Source organism: Pristis pectinata, chromosome 12 (assembly GCF_009764475.1).
Source record: "Pristis pectinata isolate sPriPec2 chromosome 12, sPriPec2.1.pri, whole genome shotgun sequence".
Classification (NCBI taxonomy): domain Eukaryota; kingdom Metazoa; phylum Chordata; class Chondrichthyes; order Rhinopristiformes; family Pristidae; genus Pristis; species Pristis pectinata.
This window is the reverse complement of record NC_067416.1, coordinates 52,544,840-52,564,497: the sequence shown is the minus strand read 5'-3', so window position 1 is coordinate 52,564,497 and position 19,658 is coordinate 52,544,840. Positions and strand designations below refer to the sequence as shown.

At 46.6% G+C, this 19,658-nt stretch overlaps 1 protein-coding gene and 1 pseudogene across 1 annotated transcript in view; one reads left to right on the top strand and one right to left on the bottom strand.

The window, feature by feature from the left end:
* LOC127576568 (zinc finger protein 229-like) overlaps positions 1-19,658 on the top strand; it is a 36,375-nt pseudogene that overhangs the window by 15,306 nt on the left and 1,411 nt on the right.
* Positions 2,393-19,658, bottom strand: part of LOC127576580 (zinc finger protein 239-like) — a 450,145-nt gene continuing 432,879 nt past the window's right edge. Inside the window, exon 3 of the mRNA XM_052027139.1 lies at positions 2,393-3,724. Within this exon, the coding sequence (XP_051883099.1) occupies positions 2,606-3,724 (1,119 nt within the window). The 3' untranslated portion in view covers positions 2,393-2,605. The remainder of the gene's footprint in view (positions 3,725-19,658) is intronic.

Sequence of the window (19,658 nt, the reverse complement as noted above, 5' to 3'; positions counted from 1 at the left end):
GCCTGACATCAGTAGTGGGTAAATTATTGGAAGGCGTCGTGAGAGATAGGACATATAAGTATTTGGACAGCCAAGGGTTGATTAAGGATAGTCAGCATGGTTTTGTGCATGGTAGATCGTGTTTAACGAATCTTGTGGAGTTTTTTGAGGAGGTCACTAATAAAATAGATGAATGTAAGGCTGTGGATGTTGTCTACATGGACTTTAGTAAGGCCTTTCACAAGGTGCCACGTGGGAGATTAGTTCAGAAGGTTCAGTCAATGGGTATTCATGGAAAGGTTGTAAACTGGATTCAAAATTGGCTGAGTGGGAGAAGACAGAGAGTGGTTGTGGATGGTTGTTTCTCAGATTGGAGGCCTGTGACGAGTGGTGTGCCTCAGGGATCTGTGTTGGGGCCATTGTTGTTTGTTGTATATATCAATGATCTAGATGATAATGTGGTAAATTGGATGAGTAAATTTGTGGATGACACTAAGATTGGAGGCGTAGTAGACAGTGAGGAAGGCTTTCAAAGCTTGCAGAGGGATCTGGACCAAATGGGAAAATGGTCCAGAAAATGGCAGATGGAATTTAATGCAGACAAGTGTGAGGTGTTGCATTTTGGAAGGACAAATCAAGGGAGGACAGACACAGTAAATGGTAGGGCACTGAGGAGTGCGGAGGAACACAGGGATCTGGGAGTTCAGATACATAATTCCTTGAAAGTAGAGTCACAGGTAGACAGGGTTGTAAAAAAGGCTTTTGGCATCCTGGCATTTATAAATCAAAGTATTGAGTATAGCAGTTGGAATGTTTTGGTGAGGTTGTATAAGTCATTGGTGAGACCAAATTTAGAATATTGTGCGCAGTTCTGGTCGCCGAACTACAGGAAGGATGTCAGTAGGATTGAAAGAGTGCAGAGGAGATTTACAAGAATGTTGCTGGGCCTTCAGGAGTTGAGTTACAGGGAAAGATTGAGCATGTTAGGATTTTATTCCTTGGAGCGGAGAAGAATGAGGGGAGATATGATAGAGGTTTATAAAATGATGAGGGGCATAGACAGGGTTAATGCAAGTAGGCTCTTTCCACCTAGATTAGGAGAGAGAAGTACATGGTTTTAGGGTGAAAGGCGAAAGGTTCAGGGGGAACATTAGAGGGCACTTCTTCACTCAAAGAGTGGTGGCAGTGTGGAACGGCTGCCATCTGATGTGGTAAATGCGGGCTCGCTCTTAACTTTTAAGAGTAAATTGGATAGATACATGGACGAGAGAGGTCTGGAGGGGTATGGGCTGGGGGCAGGTAAATGGGACTAGCCGAATAATGTTTCAGCACAGACTAGAAGGGCCGAATGTCCTGTTTTCTGTGCTGTAGTTTTTCTATGGTTCTTTCCAAACACAATTACATTCACCCCGAGGCTTGATGGACAGGGAATGTCACAGAAAGATACAGGACAGAAACAGGCCGACACAGTCCACAACTCCACACTGATCCCACATTCATCCTTTTTTTAAAATTCTCCCGACATTCTTGTCAACTCTCCCCAACTTCTCCCACTCACCAGGGGCAATTTACAACAGCCAATTGACCTACCAACCAGCATGTCTTTGGGACGTGGGAGGAAACTGGAGCTCCTGGAAACAATTCCCAGTCACAGGGAGAACCCACACACAGCCAGGACCCAAGATCTGGATTGAACCTGGGCTCCTGTCACTGCAAGGTAGCAGCTCTATTAGCTGTGCTGCTCTAATATCTGGGACAAGACCCCTGCTGAGCTCTTTTCTTTGCCATCAATCTGCTGAAAGTCCCGCAGGAAATTCCGGGAGAAGCTCTTCACCCACAGAGTTCAACAATGTGGAACGTGTCACCACACGGAGGGATGGAGGTGAACGACAGGAATGCATTGAATGGGAAGCCGAATGAGCACAGAGCTCGTAGAGCTGCTGCCTCACGTTGACAATGTTCAATCCCGACCTCGGGTGTTGACTGTGGAGTTTGCACCTTCTCTCTGTGACTGTGTGGGTTTCCTCCCACGTCCCAAGAGGTGAGGGCTGAAAGGTTATTAAAGGACTGTAAATTGTCCCTCATGTGTGGGTGATTAGTGGAATCTGCTGGTGGTGGGGGTGAAGCAGGGTGTGGTCAATGCAAATGTGGGCAGAATTTTAAATAGGTATTAATGTGGGATCAGAGTAAATGACTGGTTCATAATCAGTGCAGACTCAGTGAGTCAAAGGGCCCATTTCTGTGCTGCATCTCTCTATTCCTCTGAATATTCATGCTGGGTGAGATGGGAGGAGGCTGGTGTGGAGCTGAAACACTGGAAGGCACCAGTTGGGCTGAATGGCCTCTCTTTCTGCTCTTCATTGTGTGCATTGCAGAGACAGGAAGGGCCTTAGATAAAGTGTTTCAAACAGAACTGCTTTATTTTAATCAGAGATCCAGTACATTGAACTCTAACTCAGTTAAAGAGATTACAAAAGAAAATCAACTGTGCCCAATGACCAGAGTTCAATCCTGGGCGAGATCAGCAGCGTTGACAGAATCCGACCCCCGTGAACACCTGCAACACTTGTGAATTTGTGCTAGATTTCAGTAGCAGTGATGGTTGTAAAATGACCATACAACAGGTTTAATCTTTCTCTGTAGTGTGAATTCGCTGGTGCTTCAGCAGCTGAGATGATGAAGGGAATCCCTTCCCGCACTCAGAGCAGGTGAACGGCCTCTTCCCGGTGTGAACTCGCTGGTGCGTCACCAGGCTGGATGACGTAGTGTATCCCTTCCCACACTCAGAGCAGGTGAACGGCCTCTCCAACGTGTGAACTCTCTGGTGTGTCAGCAAATGGGATGACCGAGTGAATCCCTTCCCGCACTCGGAGCAGGTGTACGGCTTCTCCCCGGTGTGAATTCGCCGGTGTATCAGCAGACCAGATAAATGGGTGAATCTCTTCTCACATGTTGAGCAGGAGAACGGTCTCTCTCCAGTGTGTACCCGCTGGTGTGTTATCAGGTTGGAAGACTGAGTGAATCCCTTCCCGCACTCAGGGCAGATGAACGGCCTCTCCCCGGTGTGAACTCTCTGGTGTGTGAGCAAATCGACCGACCGAGTGAATCCTTTCCCGCACTCAGAGCAGGTGTACGGCTTCTCCCCCGTGTGAACTCGCTGATGTTTCAGCAAATGGGACGAAACTGTGAATCCCTTCCCACACTCGGAGCAAGTGTACGGCCTCTCCCCAGTGTGAACTCTCTGGTGTGTCAGCAAATGGGTCGACTGAGTGAATTCCTTCCCGCACTCGGAGCAGATGAACGGCCTCTCCCCGGTGTGAACCCGCTGGTGATTCAGCAAGTGCGACGAATCACTGAATCCCTTCCCACATGTCGAGCAGATGAACGGCCTCTCCCCGGTGTGAACTCTCTGGTGTGTCAGCAAGTGTGAGAAGTCAGTGAATTCCTTCCCACACTCAGAGCAGGAGAACGGCCTCTCCCCAGTGTGAACTCTCTGGTGCCTCAACAGGCCGGATAGCTGAGTGAATCCTTTCCCACATGTTGAGCAGGAGAATGGCCTCTCCCCAGTGTGAACTCGCCTGTGTGAGATTAGGCTGGATAACTGAGTGAATCTTTTCCCACACGTTGAGCAGGAGAACGGCCTCTCCCCAGTGTGAACTCGCTGGTGTGCCTGCAAGTGGGATGACTGAGCAAAGCCCTTCCCACACTCCGAGCAGGAGAATGGCCTTTCCCCAGAGTGAACTCGCTGGTGCGTCATCAGGTTGGAGAACTGAGCCAATCCCTCACCACACGTTGAGCAAGAGAACGGCCACTCCCCAGTGTGAACAGGCTGGTGTGTCAGTAGGAGGGATGACTGAAGGAAGCCCTTCCCACACTCAGTGCAGATACACGGCCTCTTCTCTGTGAATTTGTTGGTGCATCAGCAACTGGAATGACCGAGTGACTCCCTTCCCACACTCAGAGCAGGTGAACGGCCTCTCCCCAGTGTGAATTCGCTGATGTTGTGTTTGAGATTCCCATAAACAAATCCTCTGCTTGTTGTATCCTGTAAAAGAAATTTACAAAAGTTATCGATAGGTACAGGACAGTATTTCAGCTAAGATTTTAGTCTCTGTAGCGAGCTGTTATAATAATGACAAACACAAGCTTGAGGAACAACGTCATCTTCCATTTAGGAACATTGCAGCATCCAGACTGGCATCAAAATCGTACATGTCAATTCATTACACAGTGCAGTTACATTGAGTTAGTACAGAGTGCATTGAGATAGTACAGGTAAAAACAATAACAGTACAGAGTAAAGTGTCACAGCTACAGAGAAAGTGCAGAGCAGGTAGACAATAAAGTGCAAGGTCACAAGGTAGATCGTGAGGTCAGAGTCCATCTCATCGCAGAAGGGAACCATTCAATAGTCTTATCACAGTGGGATAGAAGCTGTCCTTGAGTCCTCAGGATCATTGAACGTGAAGGGAAGACTATTGTACTGACTTGTTAGAGATTGTCATTGTGTGGCAGTTTTGTGGTCCAAATGTTATTTGCCACTTAATATTCCAGAATAGAAGTGTTGGATACCATTCTATATCCAGACAGAATAGAACATGTTCTCAGTAGCAGAAGGAGCAGAGGACATAGAACATAGTTGAATTGTAAAATAACCATAAGTGACAAGGATTTTTGTTTCTTCAACAAACTGACACAATTTAGCCACATGGGTGAATTACTTTACACAATTTATTCACTGCGAGTTGGATTTAGTCTCTTTTTTAACCTCAGTCCCAACTATAGCTGTTACCTGCAATGATTTGGACATCAGCAGTGTCTGGAGATCGGTCCCAATCTCAGTTTGCTCATCTGTGTTTCCAGACTGCCTGCAGAGCAAAGGCAAAGTGATCCTTGCAGCTAAATCAATGGCCGCATTTATACCCACAATAAAAATAGAAAATGCTGGACACGGGTCAGACAGCATCTGTGGGAAGAGAAACAAATAATGTTTCAGGTTGGAAACCCTTTGTCAGAACTGAGAAAGTGAGAAAACAACTTTTAAGTTGCAGAAAAGATGGGGAAGGGATAAATACACCATTAAACCCACAGGAAGTGGGAACAGGAGGGGAACATTCAGCGTCTAAAGCCTGCTCTGCCATTCAGCAGGATCATGGCTGACTTTCCTGCCCTGTCCCCATAACCCTTGATTCCCCCACTGATTAGGAATCTATCCCAACCTGAAATATACCCAAGGACTCTGCCACACCGTTCTCTGTAGCAAGATGTTGCAAAGACTCAAGCTTCTGAGAGAAAAAATTCCTCTTGTCTCACTTTTAAATGGGCACCAGTAAATTTCTCTTTCATAAGGCTATGCTAACTCTGCTCAATAAGTTACGATTTTTCAAACAATCAATCAGATAAAAGGGCAGTCTCCAAACTAAACATTAACTCTATGTCCCTTTCCACAGATGCTGCCTGACCTGCTGAATTGTCCAGCAGTTTCCGGCACAGACCTGAGTTTTTACCTACAGCTGAATTTCACCACCGTAACATCACCTGACTACCACTGGCCCAGTTTACCTGCTGCTGAAAGCATCATTTATGCCCCTCATTGTACCTACATTTTATCCTGCTCTAAGATCTATCTAACCCTTCCCCCCCCATCAAATAGCCTTCCATTTTTCTATCATTCTCGCCCATTTTCCCCTGAATATTAAAATTTTATAACTGCAAATAAAAAAGTCTGCAGATGCTGGAAATCAGGAAAAAAAAAACAGAAAATGCTGGAAAATACTCACCAATTCAGGCAGCATCTGAGGAAAGAGAAACAGAGTTAATGTCAACACCAGAGACGGCAGATGCTGGAATCTGGAGCAGCAAACAATCTGCTGGAGGAACTCAGCAGGTCGAGCAGCATCTGTGGGGAAAGAAATTGTCGACGTTTTGGGTTAATACTTCAGGCCAAAGATCCTGTGCCTTCCCTGTATTGAAGTATTGTCTGCCTTCTCAATGGATAACATGTGAGAGTGTGGTGCCAGGTCATTGCCCAAATACATCTCTGGAACTGTGGACAGACCACGTTCAGGGCGATCAGTCACACGTTACGTTTAACCCACGTTGGGCAGATGTTGCGCACTTTATCTTCCTTCGAGCTGTTGCAGCGCGGACCCTGTCATTGACCAGGGGGAGAGGTGAAGGGCCCGGGGGTGTCCAATCCTCACCCTCCCCACACGGGTTCCCAGCCACTGGGGTGGGGGGAGGTGGGGAGAGCAGAGAGATCCCTCCCAGCTGAGGGGATCAGCCCCTCCCCGACCTGCCCGGCGCCCCCCCAACCTCAGCCTCCGGGCTGGGGGACCTTATGTCATCGGGCACCCGGGTCCCGCTCACCTTCCCTTCCCTCATTCCCCCCTCGTTCTGTCCTCACCCCCTCCATGACTCTATAACTGAAGGCACTTCCCAGATTCCTCATTCGATGAGAAGGAGTTCTGTTCGTGGGATTGAGGGGGGAGTTTGCTCCACGTTGGGACACGGACCTCAGGACCCTCAAGTACTGAAGTGAGTCCTTCACCCCGCGCAGTGTCTACAGACCTGTGTCTACAGGAGGGTCAGGGGACTCGGGCGGGCTCCCAGAACTCCCAATCCCAGATACAGGAGCCTGAGGGCACGTCCCACCAGGCTCAAGGACACCTGCTACCCCGCTGTGATAAGACTATTGAACGGTTCCCTGAAACGATGAGATGGACTCTGACCTCACGATCTACCTTGGATCCAGTGCGGACCTGCAGAAACTTCACGGGACGGCATGTTGGGACAGTCCCGGCTCCCTCACTCCTCAGCCCTCCCCTTCCCTCTGCCCTCCCCCTCCCCCTCTCCTTCTCCACCCTCTCACAGCCCTTCGCACTCCGCCTTCCTCCCTTCCCTTCCCCCTTGCTCCCCTCCCCTTCCTCCTCACTGCCCTCCGCTTCGCTCTCTCCTCCCTCTCCCCTCCGCCCTCCCCCTGCTCCCCCTCCCCTCCAGATCTGGGTACCGGGCCTTGAGCAAAATTCTGACGCAGGGCCCGACACGATTTCCCCCTCTGCCGGGACCGCTGCTGCCCGCCCCGCTGTGCTCAGCCGCTTGTCCCTCCTGCTCTGGGATTGTCCTGTTTTCATGCAGACGGGAGGTGCGGTTCTGCGGCGGGAGGAGCTGGTTCCGGCTTCCGAACGGAGGAGCCTTCAGTCGAGCTGGGTGAATGGAGTTTTCAGTTGTGCGGGGAGAGGAGGCTGGAGCGGGGGCAAAGGCGATGTCTCTGCCGGGGGAAGGGCCACAGCGTCGCCGCCTGGTCGGGTGTTCGATCCGCCAGCCGGGAGAGCATTGGGAGAGAGAGGGGGAGACAGACAGAGACAGAGACAAAACAAAGGAGATCTTGCAGCGCCAAAACGCTGGCACCACCATGGATGATTTTGCAAAAATACTTAAACCTGGTGTCCACTGGTCCCGGAGCCATCTCCTCGTTACTCTGCACACAAAACGATCCTTTTTATACTTTCCACTCCTCAGAAGCACTTCTCCCGTCAATATGTGAAGCTAAACCCGCCCCCCGATCTCCGGAATCACTCGGATGTGTCCCCGAAAATAAATTCCCAACTCTGCGTCCGCTTGTGAGGTCCGAGCTGAGTGAATCTTGTTAAAAGGAGCTACTTACAAACAGTGAATGTCTCTCGGCACTGCGTTGGGGCATTCGGCTTGGTATTCTGGTATTGGTATTGGTTTATTATTGTCACTTGGACCGAGGTACAGTGAAAAACGTGTCTTGCATAATGTTAGTACAGGTCAATTCATTACACAGTGCAGTTCCATTGAGTTAGTACAGAGTGCATTGAGGTAGTACAGGTAAAAACAATAATAGTACAGAGTAAAGTGCCACAGCTGCAGAGAAAGTGCAGTGCAATAAGGTGCAAGGTCACAACAAGGTAGATCGTGAGGTCAGAGTCCATCTCATCGTATGAGGGAACCATTCTATAGTCTTATCTGTGGGGTAGTAGCTGTCCTTGAGCCTGGTGGTACGTGCCCTCAGGCTCCTGTATCTTCTGCCCAATGGAAGAGAGAAGAGACAATGACCCGGGTTGGTGCTTCACCAAGGAGGGGAGGCTGGTGTCCGTGATGCGCTGGGCTGTGTCCACAACTCTCTGCAGTTTCTTGCGGTCCTGTGCAGAGCAGTTGCCGTACCAAGCTGTGATTCATCCGGATAGGATGCCTTCTATGGTGCATCGATAAAAGTTGGTGAGAGTCAAATGGGAGAAACCAAATTTCTTTAGCATCCTGAGGAAGTAGAGGTGCTGGTGAGCTTTCTTGGCCGTGGCGTCGATGTGATTTGACCAGGACAGGCTATTGATGATGTTCACTCCGAGGAAATTGAAGCTCTCAACCCTCTCGACCTCAGCACCATTGATGTAGACAGGTGCATGAACACCGCCCCCTTTCCTGTGGTCAATGACCAGCTCTTTTGTTTTGCTGACATTGAGGGAAAGGTTGTTGTCATGACACCATTCCACGAAGCTCTCTGTCTCCTTCCTGTACTCCACCTCATCGCTGTTTGAGATACGGCCTACAACGGTGGTATCATCTGCAAGCTTGTAGATGGAGTTAGAGCAGAATCTGGCCACACAGTCAGGAGTGTATAGGGGGACGAGTAGAGGGCTGAGGTCGCAGCCTTGTGGGGAACCAGTGTTGAGAATAATCGTGCCAGAGGTGTTGCTGCCTATCCTTACTGATTACGGTCTGTTGGTCAGAAAGTCGTTGCTCCAGATTTCCGGCATCTGCAGTCCCTGGGCGTTGGTAAATGTGAGGTCATCCACTTTGGAAGGGAAAGTAGAAGATCAGATTATTATTTAAATGGTGAAAGATTGCAGCGTGCTGTTGTGCAGAGGGACCTGGGAGTGCTTGTGCATGAATCGCAGAAGGTTGGTTTGCAGGTGCAACAAGTTATCAAGAAGGCAAATGGAATGTTGGCCTTCATTGCTGGAGGGATTGAATTTGAGAGCAGGGAGGTTGTGCTGCAACCGTACAGGGTGCTGGTGAGGCCGCACCTGGAGTACTGCGTGCAGTTCTGGTCTCCTTACTTGAGGAAAGATATACTGGCTGTGGAGGTGGTACAGAGGAGGTTCACCAGGTTGATTCCAGAGATGAAGGGATGAGCCCATGAGGAGAGATTGAGTCCCCTGGGACTATACTCGCTGGAATTCAGAAGAATGAGAGGGGATCTTATAGAAACATATCAAACTATGAAAGGGCTAGATAAGACAGAGGCAGGAAGGTTGTTTCCACTGGTAGGTGAGACTAGAACCAGTGGACATAGCCTCAAGATTCAGGGGAATAGATTTAGGATGGAGATGAGGAGGAACTGCTTTTCCCAGAGAGGAGTGAATCTGTGGAATTCTCTGCCCGGGGAATCAGTGGAGGATTCCTCATTAAATATATATAAGGTTAGTTTCAAATGACATCAGGTTATTCAAAGGGAAGAGTTGACTCTTGTATAAATCCAGTTTATATCCTGAAAACTGGGTAAAACAGGAAAGTAGAGAAAGCACAGGAGGTAACGAGGTCTCAACATCAGAGATAAAAAGCACTAAATCGTCAGCATAAAGCGAAACTTTGTGGGTAATCCCTCTTCTGAAGATACCAGTGATATTTGTAGATTCTCAAAAAGCAATAGTTTAGGGTTCTAAAGCCAGATCAAAGAGCAAAGGGCTCAGAGGGCATCCTTGTTTGGTTCCGCGTTGAAGTTTAAAAGGTTTAGAATCCTGAAGGTTAGTAAGAACACGAGCAGAGGGAGATAAATAAAATAATTTAATCCATTGAATGACATCGGGCCCAAAGTTAAATTTCTCTAAAGTTTTAAATAAGTAACTCCATTCAACCTGATCAAAGGCCTTCTCAGCATCTAGAGATATCACACATTCCGATATTTCCTTAGAGGGAGAGTAGATAATATTCAGTAAATGACGAATATTAAAATGGGAAAAGCAATTTTCAATCAAACCAGTCTGATCATCGGATATAATTAGTGGTAAAATATTTTCCAATCTACGAGCCAAAACTTTAGATAAAATTTTACCATCAACATTAAGTAAAGAAATTGGTCTGTACGAAGAATGTTGCGTTGGGTTCTTATTTTTCTCAAGAATAAGTGAAATGGAAGCTTCATAAAAAGATTGTGGTCACCTACCCAATTTAAATGAGTCAGAGAAAACAGAACATAAATAAGGTATAAGCAAAGAGGAAAAGGCCGTATAAAATTCTCCAGGAAAACCATCAGGACCCAGAGTCTTTCCAGAGTGCAATGAACGTATAACCTCAGCGATTTCCTCATAAACAATAGATCGATCCAACTGTTTTCGGTTCTCAGCAGAGAGTGTAGGAATGTTTAATTGGTCGAAAAAATTATTCATTATGGTATCGTCTTTAGGAGAATCAGGACTACAAAGTTTAGAATAAAATTCTCTAAAAGTATCATTTATTTCTAAGTGATCAGTTGTCCTCTCACCATTAGCTTTACAAATTTCTTTAATTTGCTGTCTAGCAATAGAGGTTTTTAATTGGTTAGCCAGTAATTTACCTGTTTTGTCTCCACAAATATAAAATTGACTTTTATCTTTAAAAAGTTGACTCTCAATTGGATATGTTAAAAGGAGATCATATTTAGTTTTAATTTCAACTCGCCTTTTGTATAAAGCAGGATCTGGATTCCAGGCATATTTTTGGTCTCATATTTTCAATTGATTGGCTAAATCAATTCTCTCTCTGTTAGCTTTTCTCTTAACGCTTGCCGTGTAAGAAATAATTTGTCCTCTAATAAAGGCTTTCAAAGCATCCCATATAATAAGACTGAAAGTCTCTCCCGGCGTATTCTCTTTAAAGAAAATAATAATTTGTATCTCCAAAAATTTTAGAAAGTCTTTATCAGATAACAAAATTAAATTAAAATGCCAAAATCTATTTGTTTGAGGAAGTCCGGGAGGTTTAAAGATAAAAACACAGGAGCATGATTTGAAAGAGCAATCTCTTTAAATGCACAGGATCGAACTGATGGAATCATTTGACTATCAATAAAAAAATAGTCAATCCTGGAATATGTATGGTAAACATGGGAGGAAAATTAATATTCCCTGTCTTCTGGATGTAAAAAACACCAAACATCAGTAACGCCTGACTTCATTAAAAATGATTGAAGAAATAAAACTGATTTATTAGGAGCTGCTGGTTTAGTAGATGACCTATCGAACCTTGAATCTAACTAACAATTAAAGTCTCCTCCTAAAACCAAAGAATAAATATTCAAATCTGGCAAGAGTGCAAAAAATAGTTCAAAAAATCCTGGGTCATCCGTATTCAGGGCATAAATATCAGCAAATGCCATTAATATATCATCTAATTTTCCTGATACGAAAACAAAACATCCATTAGTATCAGTTATTACCTTGTGTTGAACAAATGAAAGTCTATTATTTATAAATATTGAGACCCCCCTGGACTTAGCTTGGAAACAGAAATGAAATTGCAACCCTTTCCATCGACTAAAAAAGCGTGAAATATCACAATTACGTACATGAGTTTCTTGCAAAAAGATAATTGGAACCTTGAATTTTGATCTGCCCTTTTATCTGATTGATTGTTTGGAAAATCGTAACTTATTGAGCAGAGTTAGCAGAGCCTTATGAAAGAGAAATTTACTAGTGCCCATTTCAAAGTGAGACAAGAGGAATTTCTTCTCTCAGAAGCTTGAGTCTTTGCAACATCTTGCTACAGAGAATGGTGTGGCAGAGTCTTTGGGTATATTTCAGGTTGGGATAGATTCCTAATCAGTAGGGGAATCAAGTGTTCTGGGGACATGGCAGGAAAGTCAGCCATGATCCTGCTGAATGGCAGAGCAGGCTTGAGATGCTGAATGTTCTACTCCTGTTCCCACTTCCTGTGGGTTTAATGGTGTATTTATCCCTTCCCCATCTTTTCTGCAATTTAAAACTTGTTTTCTCACTTTCTCAGTTCTGAAAAAGGGTTTCCAACCTGAAACATGATTTGTTTCTCTTCCCACAGATGCTGTCTGACCCGTGTCCAGCATTTTCTATTTTTACTTCAGATTTCCAGCACCTGAAGATTTTTTGATTTTGCTGCTTTCTCTGCCGGCCCAGCCCAAGGTGGACTCCAGGCCCTGGCTGGTGAATGACTGTTTTGCTGGGACTGTTTCTGGAGCCCTGGGGATTGTGGGTATAAATGTGACCATTGATTCTGCTGCAAAAGCACTTTGCCTTTGCTCTGCAGGCAGTCTGGAAACACAGATGAGCAAACTGAGATTGGGACCAGTCTCCAGACACTGCTGATGTCCAAATCATTGCAGGTAACAGCAAGTGTTGGGACTGAGGTCAAAAAAGTGACAAAGTCCAACTCCCAGTGAATAAAAAAAACATTCATTGTGCAAGTAATTTACCCATGTGGCTAAATTGTGTCAGTTAACACTGTGTTGAAGAAACAAAAATGCTTGTTACTTATGGTTATTTTACAACTCAACTGTGTTCAATGTCCTCGCTACTTCTGCCACTGAGAACATGTTCCATTCTGTCTGGATATAGAATGGTATCTAACACTTCTATTCTGGAATAGTAAGTGGCAAATAACATTTGGACCACAAAACTGCCACACAATGACAATCTCCAACAAGTGAGTCTAATCATCTATCTTTCACGTTCAATGATCCTGAGGGCACGTATCACCAGGCTCAGGGACAGCTTCTGTCCCACAGTGATAAGACGATTGAACGGTTCCCTTATACAATGAGATGGACTCTGACCGCACGATCTACCTTGTTGTGACCTTGCACCTTATTGTCTACCTGCACTGCACTTTCTCTGTAGCTGTGACACTACTCTATACTGTTATTATTTTTACCTGTACTACGTCAATGCATTCTGTACTAACTCAATTTAACTGCACTGTGTAATGAATTGACCTGTAAGATCGGTATGCAAGACATGCTTTTCACTTTACCTCGGTCCAAGTGCTCGGTACAGCACTTTGCGGTAGTACAGGGTAAAACAATAACATAATGCAGATTAAAGTGTCACAGCTACAGCGAAAGTGCAGTGCAGGTAGACAATAAGGTGCAAGGCCATAACAAGGTACATTGTGAAGTCAAGACTTATTGTACACAGAACATAAAACACTACAGCACAGCACAGGGCTTTCGGCCCACAATGTTGTGCTGACATTTTATCCTGCTCTAAGATCTATCTAACCCTTCCCTCCAACATAGCCCCCTATTTTTCGATCATTCATGTGTCTAAGTCTCTTAAATGTCCCTGATGTATCTGCCCCCACAACCTCTGCAGGCAGTGCGTTCCACGCACCCACCACTCACTGTGTAAAAAACCTACCCCTGACATCACCCTTATATCTTCCTCCAACCACCTGAAAGTTCTGTCCCCTCGTGTTAGCCATTGTCGCCCAGGGAGAAAGTCTCTGACTGTCCACTCGCTCTGTGCCTCTAAGTGACAATAATAAACCAATACCAATATTAGTCTGAGTATTCACACTGGGTGAGATGGGAAGAGGCTGATGTGGAGCAGAAACACTGGAAGGCACCAGATGGGCTGAATGGCCTCTCTTTCTACTGTTCATTGTGTGCATTGCAGAGACAGGAAGGGCCTTAGATCAAGTGGTTCAAACAGAACTGCTTTATTTAAAAATCAGAGATCCAAAACATTGAACTCCAGCTTAGTTAAAGAGATTACAAAAGAAAATCAACTGTGCCCAATGACCAGGGTTCAATCCTGGGCGAGATCAGCAGCGTCGACAGAATACAACCCCTGTGAACACCTGCAACACTTGTGAATTTGCGCTAGATTTCAGTAGCAGTGATGGTTGTGTATTGAGCATACAGCATGTTTAATCTTACTCAGCAGTGTGAATTCGCTGGTGTTTCAGAAGGTCAGATGACCAATGGAATCCCTTCCCGCACTCAGAGAAGGTGTACGGCCTCTCCCTGGTGTGAACTCTCTGGTCTGTCACCAGATTGGATGATGTAGTGTATCCCTTCCCACATGTAGGGCAGGCAAAGGACCTCTCCCTGGAGTGAACTCGTTGGTGTGTCATCAAATAGGATGACTGACGGAATCCCTTCCTGCACGTCGAGCAGATGAACGGCCTCTCCCCAGTGTGAACTCGCTGGTGCTTCATCAAACTGGACAACTGAGTGAATCTTTTCCCACACATTGAGCAGTAGAACGGCCGCTCCCCAGTATGAACAGGCTGGTGTGTCAGCAGGTGGATTGACTGAAGGAAACCCTTCCCACACTCAGTGCAGATACACGTCCTCTTCTCTGAGAATTTACTGGTGCATCAGCAACTGGAATGACCGAGTGACTCCCTTCCCACACTCAGAGCAGGTGAATGGCCTCTCCCCAGTGTGTATTCGTTGATGTTGTGTTTGATATTTGCATGAACAAATCCTCTGCTTGTTGTATCCTGTAAAAGAAATTTACAAAAGTCATCAATAGGTACAGGACAGTATTTCAGCTGAGATTTTAGTCTCTGTAGCGAGCTGTTATAATAATGACAAACACAAGCTTGAGGAACAACGTCATCTTCCATCTAAGAACATTGCAGCATCCAGACTGGCATCAAAATCTCTGGTTGTCTTTCCATCTATAATCAGAATGGGCCATTTCTGCCACTTCCCTTTGTTCTACCCGTTGCCTCCCTCACCTACTCTGCCACTGAAATTCAATGTGTGTTCTGTCTTTCTCTGTTAAAAGGGGTATCAAACCCAAAACATTCCCTCTCTCTGCAGATGGAGACACAAGAGACTGCAGATGCTGGAAATCTGAAGCAATACATAAGGGAGCTGGTGGAACTCAAAGTGGGTCAGGCAGCATCTATGGAGGGAAATGGACAGTCAAAGTTTTGGGTCTCAGTGGTGTTGGACTTGGCGATTGTATTCAATTCAATTCATTATACAGTGTAGTTACATTGAGTTAGTACAGAGTGAACTGAGGTAGTACAGGTAAAAACAATAACAGGACGGAGTAAAGTGTCACAGCTGCAGAGAAAGTGCAGTGCAGGTTGACAATAAAGTGCAAGAATACAACGAGGTAGATCACGAGGTCAGAGTCCATCTCATTGTATAGGGAACCGTTCAATAGTCTTATCACCATGGGATAGAAGCTGTCCTTGAGCCTGGTGGTACGTGCCCTCAGGATCATTCAACGTGAAGGGTAGACGATTAGACTCACTTGTTGGAGATTGTCATTCTGTGGCAGTTTTGTGGTCCAAATGTTATTTGCCACTTAATATTCCAGGATAGAAGTGTTCGATACCATTCTGTATCCAGACAAAATAGAACATGTTCTCAGTGGCAGAAGGAGCCGAGGACATTGAACATAGTTGAGTTGTAAAATAACCATAAGTGACAAGAATTTTTGTTTCTTCAACTCGGTGTTAACTGAAACTATTTAGCCACATGGGGAAATTACTTTCACAATACATGTTTTTTTCTATTCACTGGAAGTTGGTCCCTTTTTTGACCTCAGTCCCAACTATAGCTGTTACCTACAATGATTTGGACATCAGCAGTGTCAGGAGACCGGTCCCAATCTCAGTTTGCTCATCTGTGTTTCCAGACTGCCTGCAGAGCAAAGGCAAAGTGCTTTTTGCAGCAGAATCAATGGCCGCATTTATACCCACAATCCCCACGGCTCCAGAAACGGTCCCAGCGAGATAGTCATTCACCACCCAGGGCAGGGATAAACACACCATTAAAACCACAGGGGGTGGGAACGGGAGTAGAACATTCAGCGTCTCAAGCCTGCTCTGCCATTCAGCAGGATCGTGGCTGACTTTCCTGCCCTGTCCCCAGAACCCTTGATTCCCCTACTGATGAGGAATCTATCCCAACTTGAAATATCCCCAAGGACTCTCCACACTGTTCTCTGTAGCAAGATGTTGCAAAGACTCAAGCTCCTGAGAGAAGAAATTCCTCTTGTCTCACTTTTAACTGGGCACTAGTAAATTTCTCTTTTTTAAGGCTATGCTAACTCTGCTCTACAAGTTACAATTTTTCAAACAATCAACCAGATAAAAGGGCGGTCTCCAAACTAAAACTCTATTTCTCTTTCCAGAGATGCTGCCTGACCTGCTGAATTCTCCAGCAGTTTCTAGTTTGCCTTCAGATTCTGTCATCTACAATTTCTTTTTAAAAACAGGGCAAAGAGAACATTTCTGATTGAGAATGTCTCAGCAACCCTTCGGCTGCCATGCAAACCAACCTCAACAGCACCTTAAAATAGCTTCGTTCTGCACCGCAAATCATTCTGCTGACAATAACTGTGTGATGAAGGAAACACTGTTGTCAGTCTCTGCACGGAAAGCTCCAGAGATCTATCCTCTGATTTACAAACGATGTCCCTGAGTTATCTCATCAGGAGACACAATATCAGGCTCCACGTGTCTGCTGATGACATTTAGCTCGACCTCTCCAACGTCTCTGGTGTCCCAGATCTATCACAGTGTTCAACCAACACCCAACGTTTAACGCGCAGAAATGTTCTGCAAGCGAACCGTGTGAAGCCTGAAGCCTTTGTCTTTGGTCCCCGACACTCAGCTCACTGGCCCCATTCCCAGGAGATCGTCTGAAGCTGAGCCTGACCGTTCGCAGCCTTGATGTTGCGTCTGGCACAGACCTGAGGTTTTACCTATGGCTGAATTTCACCACCGTGACATCACCTGACTACCACCGGCCCAGTTTATCTGCTGCTGAAAGCATTATTTATGCCCCTCGTTTGTCCAGACGTTTTTTTTAGAACATTACAGCACAGTACAGGCCCTTCGGCCCACGATGTTGTGCCTACGTTTTATCCTGCTCTAGGATCTATCTAACCCTTCCCTCCCACATAGCCTTCCATTTTTTCTGTTATTCTAGCCCATTTTCCTCTGAAACTTAAAATTTTATAAATGCAAATAAAAAAATCTGCAGATGCTGGAAATCAGGAAAAAAAGAACAGAAAATGCTGGAAAAAACTCACCAATCCAGGCAGCATCTGAGGAAAGAGAAACAGAGTTAATCTCAACACCAGGGACTGCAGATGCTGGAACCTGGAGCAGCAAACAATCTGCTGGAGGAACTCAGCAGGTCGAGCAGCATCTGTGGGGAAAGAAATTGTCGACGTTTTGTGTTAATACTTCAGGCCAATGATCCTGTGCCTTCCCTATATTGAAGTACTGTCTGCCTTCTCAATGGATAACATGTGAGAGGGTAGTGCCAGGTCATTGCCCGAATACCCCTCTGGAACTGTGGACAGACCACGTTCAGGGCGACCAGTCACACGTTACGTTTAACCCACGTTGGGCAGATGTTGCGCACTTTATCTTCCTTCCAGCTGTTGCAGCGCGGACCCTGTCATTGACCAGGGGGAGAGGTGAAGGGTCCGGGGGTGTCCAACCCTCACCCTCCACACACGGGCTCCCAGCAGAGAGATCCCTCCCAGCCGAGGGGATCAGCCCCTTCCGGACCGGCCCGTATCCCCCTCCGCCTCCGGGCTGGGGGACCTCATGTCATCGGCCCTGATTCCCACTCACCGAGCCCCCGGCCGACACTAGCGTCACTGTACCTGCACAAACCCGCTCCCCAGCCACATTACTGCGCCTGTGCACATCCGCTCCGAAGCACCGCAGAGGGACTCCCCGCCTCCTATCAACCGACCCGCCCCGCCCCCTGGTTCCACTCCCGGTCCCGTCCCCACCCCAGCTCATCACACAGTTATTGTCGGCAGAATGATTTGCGGTGGAGAACGAAGATATTTAAAGGCGCTGTTCAGGTTTGATCGCATGGCGGCTGAATCTACCCAAGAGTCACCGCGGCCGAGAAAGCGCTCTGGCTGCAGTGAGCGAGCCCACAGCGCAGGCGCGCAATGGAGATGACGTCAATTGCGCGCCAACTTGGACCAGGAAGTTTGATCGAGTCCGGGGTCCGGCCCACGGTTGGGGTAAGAATCCGTGCGGGCTGCAGGATCACTGCGGGCGGCCACACTGAGCAGTCCCGGCCTTTCCCTCCCCTTCCCCCTCCCGCTCCACACGGGGGACCCGGGCACTTTCCTGCTTGAAATCAAAGCAAACCCAGTGAGTGCGGGAAGCCCTCAGCAGGTGAGGGCAGCGTCTGTGGAAAGAGAAACAGGGAAGTTTTCAAGTCCGAGACCCTTCCGTTAGACCTGGGAGAGAGCAAAAGCAACTTGCAGAGAGGTTTGGGTGCGGGAGGGTGGGACAGATTGGGGGGATGGAGAGATTGGAGGGGTGCGGAGGAAGGATTGGGGGTTGGGAGGGATAGATGGGGGAAGGGATAGATATGGGAAGAGGAGGCATAGATTTGGAGATGGAGGAGGAATAGATGGGGGAGAGGAATTGATGGATGGGGGATGGGCAAGATTAGATGGGGGTTGGGGTGGGATATATGGGTGGGGGGAGGGATAGATGAGGGGGAAAAAGGAGGATCTCTGGCTTCACTTGTTTTATCGACCTTTCTGGTGAATAGACTAACAAAGGCAGTTGGAGACAAGGCAATGTTCACGCTGTGAAATGGGGCCAGAACTGTTGCGGAGGCCTGTGGTTCCAGCAACAGCTGCAGCATGTGTTTCACAGTTAATGAAATATCTCTTTGTGTTTGATTTCTCTCTCTCTACCTGCCCTCATTCATCTCAATCACTGACAGATTTGTAAACTAAGGGTGAGGCCAAGGTTGCTGAGACATTCTCAATCGGAAACGTTCTCTTTGCCCTGTTTTTAAAGAGAAATTGTAGATGCGAGAATCTGAAGTAAAACCAGAAACTGTTGGACAATTCAGCAGGTTAGGCAGCATCTGTGGAAAGAGAAATAGAGTTAATCTTTTAGTTTGGAGACTGCCCTTTTATCTAATTGATTGTTCGAAAAATCGTAACTTATTGAGCAGAGTTAGCAAAGCCTTATGAATGAGAAATTTACGAGCGCCCATTTAAAAGTGAGACAAAAGCAATTTGTTCTCTCAGAAGCTTGAGTCTTTGCAACATCTTGCTACAGAGAACTGTGTGGCAGAGTCCTTCGGTATGTTTCAGGTTGCGATAGATTCCTAATTAGTAGGGGAATCAAGGGTTATGGGGACAGGGCAGGAAAGTCAGCCATGATCCTGTTGAATGGCAGAGCAGGTTTGAGATGCTGAATGTACTTCCCCTGTTCCCACTTCCTGTGGGTTTAATGGTGTATTTATCCCTTCCCCATCTTTTCTGCAATTTAAAACTTGTTTTCTCACTTTCTCAGTTCTGACAAAGGGTTTCCAACCTGAAACATGATTTGTTTCTCTTCCCACAGATGCTGTCTGACCCATGTCCAGCATTTTCTATTGTTATTTCAGATTTCAGGCACCTGCAGATTTTTAAATTTTGCTGCTTTCTCTGCCGGCCTGGCCCAAGGTGGACTCCAGGCCCCGGCTGGTGAATGACTGTTTTCTGGGACTGTTTCTGGAGCCTTGGGTATTGTGGGTATAAATACGGTCATTGATCCTGCTGCAAAAAGCACTTTGCCTTTGCTCTGCAGGCAGTCTGGAAACACAGATGAGCAAACTGAGATTGGGACCAGTCTCCAGACACTGCTGATGTCCAAATCATTGCAGGTAATAGCTAGACTTGGGACTGAGGTCCAAA